The sequence below is a fragment of the Macrobrachium rosenbergii genome, chromosome 27 (genome assembly GCF_040412425.1).
Source record: "Macrobrachium rosenbergii isolate ZJJX-2024 chromosome 27, ASM4041242v1, whole genome shotgun sequence".
In the NCBI taxonomy this organism is placed as follows: Eukaryota; Metazoa; Arthropoda; class Malacostraca; order Decapoda; family Palaemonidae; genus Macrobrachium; species Macrobrachium rosenbergii.
Genome location: NC_089767.1, coordinates 33202093 through 33222008, shown reverse-complemented (window position 1 = coordinate 33222008; position 19916 = coordinate 33202093). Strand labels below are relative to the sequence as shown.

Genomic DNA, 19916 nt, shown 5'->3' with positions numbered 1-19916 from the left:
AGAGATAGGACATGTATAAGACAGGAGAGAGAATAACGAATCTTGATGATAGAAGGCATAAGGAACAAGGGAAAAAAATAACTATTTGTAAACAGAAAAACGGAAGAAATATGGGAACAAGGAACAAAATCACTATTTGAAAAGATAGTCCAGTAATTTTGGACTGGATGATAAAACAAAAATAAAAATAGCTTTTCATACAAAACATACATACACACACACACACACACAAACACACTCCCACCTTAGGGGGTGTACTGTAGGCATTACTTAAGGTTCTTTGCGGCGTCCCTTTGGCCCCTAGCTGTAACGCCTTTCATTCCTTTTGCTATACCTCCGTTCATATTCTCTTTCTTCCATTTTGTTTTCTCAACCCTCTCCTAACAATTGTTTCATAGTGCAATTGTAAAAAGTTTTCCTCCTGGTACACCTTTGAAGCATTTTTAATTCTTAGTTTCCCTTTAAGATCTGAATGACGTCTTCATAGGTCCAAGCGCTTGCTTGGTCTTTGGCCTAAATCTTATATTCCACTCCATTCCATAATTCCACTCCATTCCATAACCTTTTCAAGTGCATTTCGAAAACATTTTTAAGCTCATTTAATTAGAGGATATTCCCAGTCAACCACACCCTTTTAATAAATTTCAAAATCATTTTCCTACTTCGGTTGATCTTGTTTAACTAGAAAGTTAAGTATATCTTGGTTCAACCAGACCACTGAGCTGGTTAACAGCTCTCCTAGGGCTGGCCCGAAGGATTAGATTTATTTTACGTGGCTAAGAACCAACTGGTTACCTAGCAACGGGACCTACAGCTTATTGTGGAATCCGAACCACATTATGACGAGAAATGAATTTTTATCACCAGAAATCAATTCCTCTAATTCTTCATTGGCCGGTCGGAGAGTCGAATGCTGGGCCAACAGCGTAGGATATTCCGCAATAAATCATAACGTCTAGTGTTTTCAAAATAATTTTATAAGCTTAGCTGCAAGGTATTTACACTCGCTTCTTCCCTTTTTTTTTTATTTATTTACTTTTTTTTTTTTTTGCCACACATTCGTTCAAAACCCATCCACCATCAGGCCTCGTTCAACTCGTCAGATCCATTCACTGGTCGTGTTCACTAGACACATTGCGGCGCTAATCGCTGTCTAATTGTATCGACGAACAAGCCGCAGCTCCCTAATGTACCAATTTTTTATCCATCATCGATTTTTAATTATTCGAGTATTTTTTCTTGCACCGTAACGTCAAAAAACCATTGCTCCTAAACGTCTTAGGTTTATTTTCCAAGACTTCAGTGATTTAGTTTCGTGTGACACTTAGTTATGAGCAGTTATGTTTATTAGTTAATTTGGGTTTTTGTTTGAATGTTGAAATTTCGAGATGCAATGGATTTTTGCACTTCATTTCCTTCAGCAAATAGTTATATATTTATGTATCATGGTTTGTTTTCAGAACTCTTAGTGATTCAGTTTCGTGTGTCCCTTAGTCATAAGTAGATATAGTTATTAGTTAATTGGGATTCGGTCTGAACGTTTGAATTTAAAGATTTGGCAGATCTATACAATAATTTCTTAAATGAAATAGTTATATGTATATCTATCAACCTATTTATACTTTCATATATTCAAATATATATTTATATACCGTGATATGTTTATGATTGTCAGGTAGCTATATACCTTCGTTATTAATTTTTTTTTCATATTTTTAATTCATTTCCTCTTTAATACATATTGTCGCTTTATCCAGTAATGAATTCATTATTTTAAAATAAAATTAAGCCTCTAACATGGACCCAAACATAATTAAGGCATCATTTGTACGCATAGTTTTCCTTCGGTTTGTTTCATTACTTTTTGTAGGTTGATTTCTGAATCTGGCTGAATTTACCTGAGTTTCTTCCAGATTTCAGTTTAATTAGTCAAGCCTCTCAGGTAGATTACTCTCTGAATTGAGAGTACCTGTTCTCTGGCACGTTGTTGCAATGTTAGATCAGAGTATTACTGTACGTAGTTGTAATGAGTTGTATTTTGTATATTCCCTTCAGGTAACAGGTTAATTAGTCAAGCCTCCCAGGTAAATTGCTCTCTGAGTTAAGATATCCTGTTCTCTGGCACCTTGTTGCAATGCTATTTCAGATTATAACTTCAAGTAATCTTAATATACTGTATTTTATCTTTCACTATATACCACAAAATCCACCTTTTTCTGACATTTCAACTTCTTACCGTATTTCTTGCTCCAGGTTGCTAAGGCTGCAACCCCACGACTTCGGCACAGTGATAATTTCTAAACTGATGAAAAGCAGTGAAAATACTACTGTCTTGTGAAGTTCCACAGCATCCTTTAAAAGTGTTTTTTTTTTAAACGTTCTCCCATAACCTTAGACATTAACGAATAATTTTTTATGACATTTGCGAATTGTACACGGCGCTGATACCGCTGTACCCTAATCCTACATCGTTCTTGAATCGGCTTTATCATCCAATTATGTTGAATGTATGTCATTTTCGACTTCCTCTTCTTCAGAATTGTGGGAAACGGCATTACGTTCATCACCTCTCTCTCTCTCTCTCTCTCTCTCTCTCTCTCTCTCTCTCTCTCTCTCTCGCTGTCACACACACAAACAGGATTTCAGGTCCTGGTCCTAGTACCTCTCGAGTGGGATAAATATTAATTCAGCTATATTATATGTATATATATATATATATATATATATATATATATATATATATATATATATATATATATATATATATATATATATATATATATATATATATATATATATATATATATAATATAAATATAGTATATATATATATATATGCATATATAATATATAAATACATAATGTATATATGCATATATATATAATAATATCCATAATAATATACATATAATAAATACATAAATAAATCCATAAATATATGATATTAAATTCACATAAATAATAATAGTATAAACCCATGTAAATCTGAGCGTCAGTAAAAAGCAATTTTTCCATCCAGATATCGAAAGACTGTCTGCACCATTAAAATAAGTAATTTATCGGCCGTAAAGACCAAGGTTCATTTCAGGGGTCGACAAACTTACGTAAAGTTTTCAGTACAGCTGAACTGAACACTCAGTAGCAGCATCTGTTAGGAACTCCTGGCTGAGTGAAGTGGGTTGCACTCAGCTTATTCATGTAATTGGCCAGAGCGGGTGTTCAGCTAGCGGGAGATTTCGTAAATATGAAATTAGGGTTCGCTCAGCTGTGCTTACAAACTGATAGAGAGGGGGATATGTATTGGGTGGTTGTGAGATGTGATGGGTACTTATAGGTATATATATACATATATATATATGTATATATATATACAATATATACATATGTATACACACACACACACACACACATATATATATATATATATATATATATATATATATATATATATATATATATATATATATTTATGTATATATATACATACACTGTTTAGCTGAGTGAGTATTTATCCCACTCGACAGGTTCAAGAACCAGGACGTGAATTCCTTGTGTGTGTGTATGTGTGTACATACATATACATACGCACACACATATATGTGTGTGTATATATATGTATGTATGTGTATGTATATATATATATATATATATATATATATATATATATATATATATATATATATATATATATAGCTGAGTGTGTATTTATCCCACTCGACAGGTACAGGAACAGGGCGTGAATTCCTTTTGAGAGAGAGAGAGAGAGAGAGAGAGAGAGAGAGAGAGAGTTTTTATTATACTAACATCCCATCCACCACTTGATTAAAGCTGAAATCATCTACCATATTTATGACAGTCAATATTCTCTCTTATTTAAAGTAATTGTTTTTGTACTCACAATGGCTTCTGAAAAACGAGGATTTTGACCTCTCACCATCGTCAGCTGATTGCGCTATCATGACAAAGCAAACTCCTTGTTGAAAAGTAACCCCACTCCCGTAGTTTTTTTATTTCAATATATTTTCTTTAGCAAACTGAAAGTAATGTGTAAGAGACGTTCTGTGAAGTTGGTTTGTTAAAATATTTTCTGTTCAATGTCACCTCTCGTTTCTGCTAATAATTTTTTTCCCGCATGTGACTTATTTTGCATTTTATTTCTTTCCCAGGTAATTTTCTCCGTCAGACAATTATATTTTGATAAAATTCCCCTTCCTCCGTCGTGCTGACGTCATCATACCAAATGTGATTCCCTGTAGTGATTCTCAGGTCTGAGTGAGAACCATTACTTCTTCTGTTACGTCATTACACAAAGGAAAGATGTGTATCTGTTGTTTGTGTCTGTCTAGATTACAGGTGTATGCATGTGTGTTTGTGTGTGTGTGTGTGTCTTTATATGTCAGGATTAGGAATCATTTAATGAAATTTAAATTACTCACATAATGGTTGATAAAAAGCTTTTCAGCAACATTAGAATACCAGAAATAATTAATATTTAGTTTCGTTAATGTAACCTCGACGTATACCACTGGAATAGCTATAGTTGAAAAAAGCTGTTAAAAAAAAGATATGAGATATTTATCCATTGCCCGTTCAGATGAGAGCGATTATAACACCATAAGGTGACCTAGATAAAGATATTCTAAAAAAAAAAAATCGTAAGAATAATTATTTGAAATATTCTCGAGCACACAGCACGATTTGTATGTAAATCTTAGCATAAGAAGCATTTAGTTTATGATGGTATTCGGCCTAAAGAGCACGGATTATTATCGACGCTCTGGGGAGCGTGCCGTGGATAATCTAAATGACGACCCAGATCTGAAATGAAACGTAGGAAACGTGTTTCCTTGGAAAGGGAAACGCGTTTCCTTTCCAGCCACAATCTGGAGACTGTTGTAGGCCATGCAGTGTTGAACGGTGCTGGCGTCTGGAACACCTTTTATGATAAATTTATTCTTTGTTTGTCGCTTTTTTTTTTATCCAACCTAGCCATACGTGATAATTTTTCCTTTTTAGAAATTCTACCTTCCACGAAAAAGGTAAATGAAAGAAATGAAAGATTCGGTAGAATATTCCATCCGTCACGGAAAAGGTAAATAAGGAAATAAGACATTCGTCCGTCATTTGGACCGAAAATTTAACAGAGAACTCACGCAATCGCAATTGATCCCTGATCCTCTCTTCCTGCATAGCGCGACCAGATTTGCTGATCAGCAGCACCAATATGCAGCAAATGTGTCTCGCTGTCGAACTTCTCAGTTCCAGAGGACCTTTATTCCACGCACTGTTGGACTGTGGAACAACAGTTTCCTGAACTGGAACCTCAAAAGTTCAAGCGAGGATGCGACGCATTACTACCATAAAACAATTCACCTTGTACTTTCAAATAATATATTTAAATTTTTATTTATTTATTTATTTATTAATAACTGATCTCTGCTTTCTGTGTTTCATATTGCCTTGTGTAACTTCTTTCAAAAGAACACCTTAATATTCTTTGGGAGCTTGACTTTCAAGTCAGTGGCCCCCCTGTGGTAGGCTTCTTCCATATGAATATGGTTCATCTCCTGAATAATAATAAATAATAATAATTAATAAATAATAATAATGACGTAGTTTAACTTCAAAAATATCCGCATGGAACGCATCCTTTCTAATCGTGACGTCATGAATGGTTAACCAATAGGAATGCGCATATAGCGTCTTCGCGGCGGGACTGACTCGTATGTTAATTAACTTGGAAAAGTAATCCTTACTTACTAATCCTGGCACGTAAATGTGTCAATGGAATACGCATGCTTGGAACAGTGATTTTATCAGTGGCTCATTTTCATTGTTTTATTACGAAGTATCGAACTGAGAGGCTTTTATTAATGGAAGTTAGACACATTTTATGTTTGCTTGATTATTTTTTTTATAGTATTCTGTTGTCTGTTTACTTGTAGACACGCACACATATATATGTGTGTGTATATATATATATATATATATATATATATATATATATATATATATATATATATATATATATATATATATATATATATATATATATATATATATATATATATATATATATATATATATATATATATATATATATATATATTTATATATATATATATATATATATATATATATATATATATATATATATATATATATATATATATATACATATTTAGAAGTATACATATATATATATATATATATATATATATATATATATATATATATATATATATATATATATATATATATATATATATATATATATATATATATATGTACATACACACACATACATACACATAAATGATTCATTGTATATCTTATACCTCTAGTAACTGTAAACCAAATCTTAAAAGTTCCCTCATTTACTAATGAATAAAATGTTAGCCTGCCGAATGCTTAACCGTTTTATGTTCTTTCTGTGGCTTCTGAAGCACAACAGACAGACTACGGTAAAGCAATGTTGCCGTTGGGTCTGCCCGCTTGTAATAACCTCCTGTTTTGTGCAATTCTCCCTCCGCTTCCAAGTGGAAGTCATTTTAAGCCGAGCAACTGTTTTTATTCCATCCCACTTGAACTGAATATGTTGCTTTATATTGATCTGTGGTCTCAATGATGATACTAACTCTGCCCTTAAATGGAAAAGTGACTCTGCCCTTGAATGGAAAACTGACTCTGCCCTTAGATGGAAAACTGCAGTATCTGCAAATTATTTTCGAATTTGAGATATGCCACCTATTGGGCTCGTGAAACACTAATACACAAGTTACTGCAGTTTCGGAATGATTCTGCAGTGCTTTCCAAGAGTATTTAGGGGGTCCCATTTGCGGTATCTGCAAAATCAGCAGTAAGGCAAGGGAAAACTGCAGTATCTAAAAATTTTCTCAGTTTTGTATTTTTGCAGATACCGCAGTCTTCTATTTTAGGGCTGAATTGTCCAAAAAGTGGGGAACTCTTGTTTGTCCTCTGTGTTTCCTTGAATCTCTGAAAGTGAGACAGGTGTTTTGTCAGCTGTGAAGGGCAGTTCACTGACACACACCTCAAGGTGCGTGAACTTTTTAGACCAGATTTTTGTACAGTGGCTGGGACTTCCATTTTCCTTAATGAAATACTGTTTGATTTGTTAAGTAATTGTTATTTTAAGTACTATTTTTGACGAAAAATATTGATTGTGATTGTGATATGGTTATTGATCAGTATTAATGATTATATTAGGTATTTTAACTTTTTGGGAAACTTACTACAGATAATTTTTTTTAGCAGTATTGAATCATAAAAATAGTGAGTGATTTATCCCAATATATCATTTGACATATCAAGATTTCCCTACCTAGACATTATAAAACCCTTTTTTATTAATATATTTAGGGATAGTTATGAATATGTGTTTGATCAAAAAAGCACAAAGACAATTGTAATAATAATTCTTATGTTGTAGGAAGTATTATCCCAATATATCTTCTGACATTTCAAGATTTCCCCAGCTAGATAATATGAACTCTTTATATATATATATATATATATATATATATATATATATATATATATATATATATATATATATATATATATATATATATATATATAATATATTAATGTCTATTACTGTAATGTGTAGGTGTTTTATGGGCCTTTATCTTCATATATATATTATATATATATGTGTGTGTATATATATATATATATATATATATATATATATATATATATATATATATATATACACACACACACACACACACACACACACACATATATATATATATATATATATATATATATATATATATATATATATATATATATTATTAGGCATCATTATGAATATGTATCTTATCAAAAACGCAAAGAAAAATATATCAGTTGTTTTTATTTCTTATTAAATATACATCACCTACCACGAAAGTGTAGATATCGAAGACTAAAGAATGCACTTAAAAAAATGTTCACTGTCCACCTAACAGCCCTCTTGAACGAGACCCGACCAAGAAAGCTTAAACACGTTGAGCGCAAAGACAAAAAAAAAATAAAATAAAATGAAAATAAAAATGATAAAACAAATAAAATGAGAATAATAATAAAAAGGAAAACAAAGAAAAATAAAGTCTGTATTCTCTGCCTATAAAATGACTAACAAAAACCCAGACTACGTGAAGTCATTTAGTGGACGGATACAGTTACAGGCCTGTAATTAAAGGAGGTAGCGTTGAATTTCTCTCTCTCTCTCTCTCTCTCTCTCTCTCTCTCTCTCTCTCTCTCTCTCTCTCTCTCTCTCTCTCTCTGCCTTGCAGCCTTCCCTAGGTACAGTTTTCAGACGCTCTTCTCCACCTCGGACGAGGGAGGGCGGGTTGTTGGCGGTGGAATGGGGGAAGGGGGAGGTTATTGAATTATACGTTCGTTCATTCATTCATTTATTCACTCATTCATTCATTTATTCATGGAATGGTTTACAGTACTCATCTTAATCACATTGAGTTTCGAAGCTCTCCTCTGACGGTGGAAAGTGATGGGGGGGGATTGTGGTTACCGATTCATGTGTTTATTCATTCATTCACTTATTCATTCATTCATTCACTCATCAATTCATTCATTCATTCAGCTACTTACTCATTGTGATTTAATACAGTTTCTAGGGATGAAATTAGAGCGAATTTTTAAAAGCTTCAGTTGTCTTATTCTTGAAAAAGCTGTTGGGTTTCATACACATTCATTATAAGTAACTTTTCAATTTATAAGTATTAGAAAAGTAACGATGTTTTTTTATATGCTTGTTTAAGCATTCAGGTAAATATTGATGTTAAGAAATGTATCATTAGTTTTATAAAAGCGTTATTTTGAAAGGTGAACACCTCACAATGTAGTGGTAAGATGAGAAGCAATACTAAATTTGGTCTTAATTATTTATTGTTAATTTAATATCTTTATATATTTACATAGTTATAATCATTTATACCTTTTTTATTATCCAGTTCGATTATGTACCCTTTTAAGAAGTAAGCATTCAGGCTAAAATGAATAATCCTGTGGCGTCATTTTTCTAAGGAACAGAGGACATAACGGCCTCAAAAGTAGTCACCTCAGGACATGTTTTCCTTTTGTTATGAAGGTTTTTTCTATTTGTACGTTTCTCCTCAAAAGTAAAGAGACCTGAGGATACGTTTTCCTTCAGTTTATGAAGGTTTTTATATATGAATTTCTCCTCAAAAGTAAATAGACCTAAGGATATGTTTTCGTTCAGTTGATAAACTATTTTATTTGTTAATTTGTCCTCAAAAGCAAAGAGACTTGAGGATACGTTTGCCGTCTGTTTATAAATTTTTTTATTTGTAAATTTTTCCTTAAAAATATAGAGACCTGTGGATATGCTTTCATTCAGTTTGTAAAGGTTTTTATTTGTACATTTTTCATTAAAAGTAAACAGACCAGAGGATATGATTTCCTTCAGTTTTGAAGACTTTTTATTTGTAAATTTTTCCTCAAAAGTAAACAGACGTGAGGATATGTTTCCTTTCAGTTTATGAACGATATTTATTAGTAGAATTCTCATCAAAAGTAAACGGACCTGAGGATATGCTTTCCTGCAGTTTACAAATGATTTTATTCGTACATTTCTCCTTAAAAGTCAACAGACCCGAGAATATGTTTATCATATATAAATTTCTCCTCAAAAGTAAACAGACCTGAGGATATGTTTCCCTTCAGTTATAAAGGTTTTTATTCGTAAGTTTCTCCTAAGAACAAAATGCCTTCTTAAATATTCTGGGACCGTCTTAGGAGCGCAAGTGTGTCACATGTCCACGGCCGGACGTGTCCGTTGGGGAATAATTACTGCCTTGGCCAGATATGGTTTGTGATGAAAGGTCTACGGAATGAATAATTGGGGACGCCCACTCCAAGTTACCTTGAAGTCTTGACTCAGGGGAATAAGACTGTGGAGACTGTAGGTAACAAACACGAAGTAGGTACTTTTATACATGGAAGTTTTACACTATTTATAGGTGCCTGCCTTTCCGAAGTATTTGTGTATTCAAATGCTGTCACATACGCAGTTTGTGTCTGTGCGTTTGTGGAGACTGTAGGTAACAAACACGAATTTATATAGTATATATATTGACGTTTTAAACTATTAAAAGGTGTCTGCGTATTCAGAGCATTTGTGTATTCAAATACGGTCTCATACTCAGTTTGTGTGTATGCGTTTGTGGAGACTGTATGTAACAAACACGATTTTAAATAGTATATATACATTGACGTTTTAAACTATTAAGAGGTGTCCGCGTATTCAAAGTATTTGTGTATTCAAATACGGTCACATACGCAGTTTGTGTGTATGCGTTTGTGGAGACTGTATGTAACAAACACGAATTTATACAGTATTTACATTGACGTTTTAAACTATTAAAAGGTGTCTGCGTATTCATGGTATTTTTTTTATTTAGTCACGCAGTTTTGTCTATGCGTATGCAAGCGTCAATATTTATCTATCAGCTAATTATCTTTCAGTTGCATAGATAGATAGATAGATAGATAAAATAAAAACTTCAAAAGAAGAAAAAGACATAATGTCAGTCACATGTTCGAAGTTTTACGATTGTACTGGTCGGAAGAAGCAATAAAAATAAGCGTTTTTGTGTCCTGTAAAATTGGAACGTCAGATGGCCAATAGGTATTGTTTGTAGGGCATGTGAGGAAGAACCTGGAGAGAGAGAGAGAGAGAGAGAGAAACTCATAGGCACAGTGCTAATTTAGTCTATTATACTTATATTTTATGTAGTACAAGTAATTCATAATACCCATTATAAGCATCAGTGAAGTACAGTTTCAACGTAATTACAGGTTTTTGAATCATGAAATGATAAATAGCATTATTTTTAAGTCTTTATTTTGAGGAATAATTATCAGAAGTCGAAACAGGCTACCATACAAAAATTATCAGATATATATTCTCCATTAATTAAACTAATGGCCAACACAACTGTTACATTTACAGAAATACTCATTTGAGAGAGAACACTTGAAATTCCTTTGCGTACGTGATCTGGTAGTTATAAAAAGAAAAAAAAAAAAGGTTGTACAGTGAACTCAGAAAGAGAGAGAGAGAGAGAGAGAGAGAGAGAGAGAGAGTACATTTCCCTCTTTGCATGTAGAGGAAAGGTGGTTTAATAGAGAGAGAGAGAGAGAGAGAGAGAGAGAGAGAGAGAGAGAGAGAGAGAGAGAGAGAGAGAGAGAGAGAGAATTCATTTACGTCCGAGTGCTCTCACGAGACAGAATAATGACTGATGATCATTTTAACACACGCAGCATAATGGTTCTGTCATGTCAGAATGACTGACGGGATCAATAATTGCTCTCTGTATAAATCTAAGCTATCAAACATCTGTCGCTCCTTATTTAAATACCAAAAAGGTTACTTTATTCTAAGATTTTTTTATTGCTTGCTGAGATAGCTTACTGTTTTTTAATAATTCGAGTCCTTTTTTTATTTTATTTTTTTTTTTTACTGAGGCACCTTCCAGAGTAAACTGTTTCGTGTTTGTTCTAAAATATTATTGGTCTCATTATAAGAAACTAATGGAAAAATCAAAAGGCGTTGATGGTTCCTATTTAAATTCAATGTGCTAAAATGGAACCAGTCTTCATATATATATATATATATATATATATATATATATATATATATATATATATATATGTGAATATATATAAATATTAAATATATATATATATATATATATATATATATATATATATATATATATATATATATATATATATATATATATATATATATATATATATATATATATATATATATATATATATATATATATATATATGTATATACACTTTTTGTTCTCGTTTTAGTTTCACAATTTATTTTTCAATATTTTATGCAGAGTATGTTAATGCCAAATATTCCCTCAAATATGGATAATTTTGTTTTTTATACACAGAATTTCTTTAAATATCTTGTTATGAAATGTATGAAATATTTATTATTATCATTCTGATATTTATTAGTTTTTGTTTTTTAAATTGAATATGATTTTGGATTCCCACTTTCTGAGTTTCTTTTGCAGTATTTTAACTGTAAATCTTATGTATTCAACTAAACATAGGTAATATTGGTCTTGAAATATCCAGATATTTCTTGAACATTAGTCATATTTTTTTATGAAATATTGATATTAGTCGGATATTCATATGTTTTTCGAATTTTAAACTGAGTAGGCTATATTGCTAGTAATATTTATCAACATCAATCTATCTATTAGTTAATTTTCTTTTTCAACTGAATGATTATGAAATATTGATATGATTTTGGAATTTATTAGTTTTTTGTTTTAAATTGAATATACCGCTAGGTATATTTATCAACATCAATCTGGTACCTATTAGAGATTAATGTTTTAAATTGAATGTACTATTATGATTCCTTCATAATAGCGACTGAGTAAACTCTCTAAAGGTCTCTTTAACGTCTAAGTGTTTATTTAGTGTCTAAAAGTCTCTTTAACGTCTAAGTGTTTATGTAATGTCTAAATGTTTCTTTAATGTCTCAATGTTCCTTTAATGTCTAAATGTTTCTTTAATGTCTAAATGTTTCTTGAACGTCTCAATGTTTCTTTAATGTCTACGTGTCTCTTTATGTTTCTTTAATGTCTAAATGTGTCTTTAATGTCTAAATGTTTCTTTAATGTCTCAGATTTTTTTGAATGTTTAAATGTTTCTTCAACGTGTAAATGCTGTTTCTTTAATGTCTCAGTTTTTCTCAAATGTCTAAATGTTTCTTTAGTGTCTAATTGTTTCTTCAACATGTAAATGTTTCTTTAATGTCTAAATGTTTCTTTTCTCTCTTTTCTTGTTTCAGACACGTCCAACCTTGACGGACAAGGAGCGATGTCTCGTCAGGCGTAACTCAAGCCTAAACACTCAGCTCTCCAGGCTCCAGATTCACGTCAAAAGTCTTAGTTCTGAGAACGATAATTTAGTAAGTTGGACACTGGCTATTCGTCTCTTTAAACACACGCATTATTTATATGTATGTGCAATAAAGACAAAAGCCACGAAGGAAAGAGAAACAATGGAATACTGCAAGGCCTTTCGACTTCATGTCCTTTACTTAGCAGACTGAAGAAATATAAAAATAAGTTTACAAAAAAAGCTCGTATAAATCCTTCGTGGAGTTTGTTTTTTTATATGTATACTGTATATGTGTGTGTATATATATGATACATATATATATATATATATATATATATATATATATATATATATATATATATATATATATATATATTATATATATATATATATAATATTATTTATATATATATATTTATAAATAAATTGTTTATATATATACAGTATATATATGTGTGTGTATCTTCCTGCTTTCTAGTGAAGTCTCCTAAATTCAGGTGTATCTTTTTTATTCTCTGTTCCCTCATTTTTATTTATTAATAATCTTTTCCTTTAAATCGTCTCTCTCTCTCTCTCTCTCTCTCTCTCTCTCTCTCTCTCTCTCTCTCTCTCTCTCTCTCTCTGCAGGCTGTTTTCCCTTTGGAGCCCTCTTGGGTTAATATAAGTCTGTTGACTCTCTCTGTCCATAATAAAGGTTTTCATCTGAAGATTTAAAGAAAGATAAAAACAGTCTACTTTTTGGTCTGTCAGGTAATTTACACGTTTCCTTGGATTGGTATAAGGAGCTCTCGAGACATTCAACTTCCCAGAGAAGAATATTGCACGTGCATAGTATGAAAAGTATAATATAGGGTGAGGTTTGGAAAATTTTCCACTGACCACAGTATGGGGTTTTGAGTGCGTCCGTAACTGGTCGTTTGCGGTGGAAAAGAGGCACAAGAAGATTTCCCCCGTTTCCGTCGGCTGTTGGCTTTATTTTAAAGGGTTTCTGGTTTATGTTTCGTTCAGAATGGTAAAGTGTTAGAGCGCTTTGAAAGAATTATGTTTGGCGGTCTTTGTTTAGATTTATTGTCTTATGTTGACTTAGATATTTTGTCGTTTAAAAGAGCTTTGTTTGATGGGTTTTCTGAAATATATTGTTGCATTTTAACGTACATACTTTGTTCAACGTATGTTTGGTATTTTCCCTAATAGTAATTGGTGGTAACATGTTACCAGTTTCTGCTTTCTGCATAGTATTTTATATACTGTATACCTCAAGGGTTTATTTAGCAGAAATATTCTGAGTCCTATTATATTTTCCTTTCGAGTGTCAGCCTAATTATCTTCAAGCTTATAGTATACCCGTTGTATTTTTTCAATTCTGGAATAATTTTTTAAGTTTATCTTCCCTTTCTCTCGATGATTTCTGCGCCATTGTTGTGAAAAAAATTGTTGCAAAAATAGATAAATGAATGAATAAATAAATAAATAAATATAAACATTACTTAGCAAAGAGGAAATGACTAACTTGAAGAGTTTAGACAAAGACCGGTGTAATGGACGTGGTTTCCTACCATGTAAGTGAATTTTTGAGGTCTTTCTCTCTCTCTCTCTCTCTCTCTCTCTCTCTCTCTCTCTCTCTCTCTCTCTCTCTCTCTCTCTCTCTCTCTGGAGTTTGAGGGTACATTTTTTCATGTGATTATATTGTACATGGGGATCAGGATTGTAACTAGCATGTACCTCGTTTCACGTGAAGTCAAGAAAACTTATTTTGAGGTTTTTGTTAATCTTTTTTAATCATTTTAACACTTTTCCTCATCAATTCCTGTTCTTAAGACTATGAATGTTGTGATGTAGTTCTTAAGAATGTTGTAGGACCGTTTTTATAGATTTAGTTGGCCTTATGCCAAGAGGGTCTCTGTCTTCTGGGGCACACACAAAATTATCATTTATGCCCACGCATGGCTGTTGTTATATATTCTCAAATATGTTGTAGGATCTTACAGCTTTAGCGGGCCTTATGCAACAAGTGTTCTTCTTCTTGGGTGCAGCCCAAAAAACATCATATTTGCAACTTATCGCTTTAACAAACACCTAATTCCACATAGATTTAGCTGGCCGTATGCCAACAAAGGCTCTTCTTTCTGGGGACAGCCTTGAAAACATCATTTTTTGCAACTTATCACTTTAATAAGCACCTAATTCCTCATAGATTTAGGTGGCCCTATGCAATCTCTCTCTCTCTCTCTCTCTCTCTCTCTCTCTCTCTCTCTCTCTCTCTCTCTCTCTCTCTCTCTCTCTTTCTCCTGGGAGAACCCACAAAGTCATCATTTATTTCTTATAAGACTTTCAGTAAAAACCTGAATCCTCATATATGTATAGTTAACCTTATGCCATCACACACTCTCCCTCGTGGGAGAACCCAAAAATCATTATTTATTCCTTATAAGACTTTCAATAAGACCTACACCCTTAAAGTTTTAGCTGGCCTTATGCCAACATGGGTTCTTCTTCCTTGGGACACCTCACAAAAAAATCATTTATTCCCATAAGACTTTCAATAAACACCAGAATCCTCAGAGATTTAGGTGACTTTATGCCAACAAGGTTTCTTCTTCCTGGGTGCAGCCCTTGAAAACAATATTGCAACTTATCATTTAAAGAAGCACCTAATTCCTCATAAATTTAGTTGGCCTTATGCCAACATGGGTTCTTCTTCCTTGGAACACCTCACAAAAATACCATTTATTCCTTATAAGACTTTCAATAAAAACCCGAATCCTTTCGCCCTCCAGAAAAACAAGATGGAGCTGGAGATGGAACGCCCCTTGGAGCTCCGGGAGAAGGACCGTCAGCGCCAGAGGGAGGTTCAGGTTCTCAAGAGGAAGAATTCGGAGCTGGCCTCCATCACCCGAAAGCTGGAGGAGAAAGTGAAGAATCTTGAGAAGGTGAGATGACTCATTGTTATTATTATTATTATTATTATTATTATTATTATTATTATTATTATTATTATTATTATTATTATTATTATTATTATTATTATTATTATTATTATTATTTGGTAGAAGTAGTAATATTGTTTTAGTCTTTGTTATATTTTTCATTTTTCGTTATTATAATTATTATTATTATTATTATTATTATTTTATTATTATTATTATTATTATTAACAGCACTATCATCACAGCATTAATCTCAGCATTGCGATATTTATTGATTTTAATAGCCATGTAATTAAGTATAATTAACACAATCTTCATCTCTCTCTCTCTCTCTCTCTCTCTCTCTCTCTCTCTCTCTCTCTCTCTCTCTCTCTCTCTCTCTCTCTCAGAAAACCAAAGAGTCGCCCGCGACGGAACGCCGAAATTTAATCTTGGCCCGCCAGCGAGAGAAGGAGGCCCTTTACGAAAATCAGCTACGGGAGAGGGACAAAGAGATACAGAGACTGAAAGTGCGCATGAAGGAATTGGTCCGCAAGCTCACTGGAAAGAACGGAGAGGTAAGGAGAGACAGACAAAGTCCTTTTTTTTTTTAAAGATTGTTGAAAGGGAATTTTTTAAGATTGTTTTGTAAAGGGAATGGATATCAGTTTTGAAACAATTTGAATTTGAGGAGGTTTTCAAAGGTAAATAGATTTAGAGCTAGATTTAGAGCTAGATGTCAGTCAAAGGTTGCAAAGTTGGAAATGGCCTTTGAAATAGGAGGAAGTTTGGCATAGAAGTTGATTGAAATGGCCTTTGAAGTTTTCCAAGGAAACAAAGATCATTTTGAAGTTGATTGAAAGGAAATGGCCTTTGACATAGAATTTGTGGAAGTTTTCCAAGGAAACAAAGATCATTTTGAAGTTGATTGAAAGGAAATGGCCTTTGACATAGAATTTGTGGAAGTTTTCCAAGGAAACAAAACAGAGTTGATTCATTTTGTTTTCCAAGAAACAAAAATTTTGATTGAAAGGAAATGGCCTTTGACATAGAATTTTGAAACAAAGATCATTTTGAAGTTGATTGACATAGAATTTGTGGAGGTTTTCAAGGAAACAAAGAAAACTTTGATAGATAATTTCCAAGGAAACAGAGATAATTTTGAAGTTGATTGAAAGGAAATGGCCTTTGACATAGAATTTGTGGAAGTTTTCAAAGGAAACAGAGATCATTTTGAAGTTGATTGAAAGGAAATGGCCTTTGACATAGAATTTGTGGAAGTTTTCCAAGGAAACAAAGATAATTTTGAAGTTGATTGAAAGGAAATGGCCTTTGACATTTCAAAGGAAACAAAGATCAGTTGATTTTTAGAATTTGTGGAAGTTTTGATTTGAAGTTGAAAGGAAATGGCCTTTGACATAGAATTTGTGGAAACAAAGATCATTTTGAAGTTTTCAAATGGCCTTTGACATAGAAACAAAGATAATTTTGAAGTTGATTGAAAGGAAATGGCCTTTGACATAGAATTTGTGGAAGTTTTCAAGGAAACAGAGATAATTTTGAAATTGGAAAACAGAGATCCAGGAAACAAAGATAATTTTGAAGTTGATTGAAAGGAAATGGCCTTTGACATAGAATTTGTGGAAGTTTTCCAAGGAAACAAAGGAAAACAGAGATCAGTTTTCCAAGGAAACAAAGATAATTTTGAAGTTGATTGAAATGGCCTTTGAAATGAATTTGTGGAAGTTTTCTGAAACAAAGACAGAATTTGCCTTTGACATAGAATTTTTTTTCAAGGAAACAAAGATCAAAGTTGATTGAAAGAAAGAGAATTTGTGGATGTTTTGAGGAGATTTTGATTAGAAGGAAATGTCCACCGTGACATTTGAGGAAGCTTTCAAAAAATAGAGAAATTTCTGAAGGTTGCTGGAAGGAAATTACCATTTTAAAAGTGAATTTGAGGACGTTTCAAAAGAAAATAGAGACATTTTGACTTAGAATTTGAGAAGGTGAACATTTCTGAAGACTGTCGAAAGGAATTGGCCATTTTTAGACTGAATTTGAGCAAGTTTAAAAAGATATATAGATTTGACATAGAATTAGAGAATTTAAACATTTTTGAAGATTGATGATAGTTACTGGCCATTTTGACATAGAATTAGAGGACGCTGAACATTTTTGAAGGTTGCTGAAAAGGAAATGGCCATATTGATATAGAATTTGATGAAGTTGAACATTTTTTAAGGTTGCTGAAAGTAATTGGCCATTTTGACAGAATATGAGGAAGCTTTCGAAGGAAATAGAGAGATTTTGACATAGAATTTGAGAAGTTGAACATTTCTGAAGATTGTTGAAAGGAAATGACCATTTTGAAATTGAATTTGATGGATTTCCCAAAGGAAATATAGATCTAGAGGCGATATAAGTATGTTGCAAAGCTGTAAACAGTTTATTGTAGTGACGTTTTAGAAAATTGAGTTACTTGAAAGAAAACAACAAAATTATAGCTGGAGAAACAGTAAGCATGCTTCAGAATTGTAATGAATATATTAGGAAGGTAACGAACATTACAGCATTAGCTAACACATTATTAAATTATTAAATGTAGATACAGATGTGTTACAGACACACACGAACCAGTTACAAGTCTGTAAATCGATTTAGTAAAATTAAAGCAACCTTTTGAAATGGTGTAAAATGGAAGTTTATCTTCAAAAGAGTGTCTTTCGACCGTTATTTGTCTTTGTTACGAGTTGAATATGCGATGTTTTATGTGTTTTTTGGTTTAAAATCTTTGTAAAATTAATTAACGAATAATTTTTTTTGCTTGAAGATAACACCAACTATAATGTAGCGTTATTTTATAGTCCTGTATCAAGAGGTAATCAATTGCTTCCATTTTCTGTATTTACGTTTTCTATGAAACTCGACAGCGTCAACTATACTGTAATTGAAGAGAGTCACTTTTAAATATTACAGTTATGTAATAGTTTGAGTTGATCTTGAGATATATAATGATTAGGATTACAGTAAATACAGGAGGTATATAATGATTATAATTACATTAAATACAGGAGGTACATAATAATTAGGATTGCAGTGAATACAGGAGGTACATATGTAATGGTTAGATTACAGTGAATAGCCAGTCAGAAATTTTAAATTACAGTAAGGAAAATGACTGTAGGTTGAATGTGAAGCTTTTTGAAACCAACTAACGCTATAAAAAAGAGAGAGAGAGAGAGAGAGAGAGAGAGAGAGAGAGAGAGAGAGAGAGAGAGAGAGAGAGAGAGAGAGAGAAGGAAGGAAGGAAGTAAGTAATGCAAAATTACCCTAAAATAGCAAAAATGATAAAAAGGGAACTTGAGAAAAATGAGAGATGAGAGAGAGAGAGAGAGAGAGAGAGAGAGAGAGAGAGAGAGAGAGAGAGAGAGAGAGAGAGAGAGAGAGAGAGAGAGAATTTACTCAAACTTTCATAAAATCTCTCTCTCTCTCTCTCTCTCTCTCTCTCTCTCTCTCTCTCTCTCTCTCTCTCTCTCTGCATAGAGAGAGGTCTCTGGCTAGACTCTGCCGTATAATAAATGCAACGCAGTACATTGACACTTGCTGTCTGCGGTATGCGCAATCGTCTTAACACGAATAATTTTTTATATATTTTTTTATACAAATATTCAGTCTGGGTTTTGTATGCACTTCCTTAATTGAGCTCTCTGCAGTTTGCTATGATGTCACCAAATTGTTTAATTTGTTTGTTTTAATATATTTCTTGCCTTTGTTGCTTTCTCTGAATAGTTTTCCAGATCATAGGCCTATGTATCAGGTAGGCCCATGTATTATGTTTATTTTTTTAGGGTTTATTTCGTTTAATTTTTGGGTTCTTGCTTCAAGATTTGGAAAGAGAAATTTTTTGGAGCGGTTTTTCTGTGCAATGAGCCCACTTTTTCATGGAATTAGGCCTAGTTTTCGTATCTATTAATTTTGCTAATTCACATTTTTTTATCTTTTTTCCATTACCTTTTGTCACAGTATAAAATTATACACATTTGTGTTACATATATTTGAAGATAATGGTTT

At 32.4% G+C, this 19916-nt stretch overlaps 1 protein-coding gene across 1 annotated transcript in view; it reads left to right on the top strand.

The window, feature by feature from the left end:
* The window catches only part of LOC136853579 (uncharacterized), a 359829-nt gene that overhangs the window by 28108 nt on the left and 311805 nt on the right, over nucleotides 1-19916 (top strand). Inside the window, 3 exon segments of the mRNA XM_067129318.1 lie at nucleotides 12884-13003; nucleotides 15714-15866; nucleotides 16253-16420. Of these exon segments, the coding sequence (XP_066985419.1) occupies nucleotides 12884-13003; nucleotides 15714-15866; nucleotides 16253-16420 (441 nt within the window).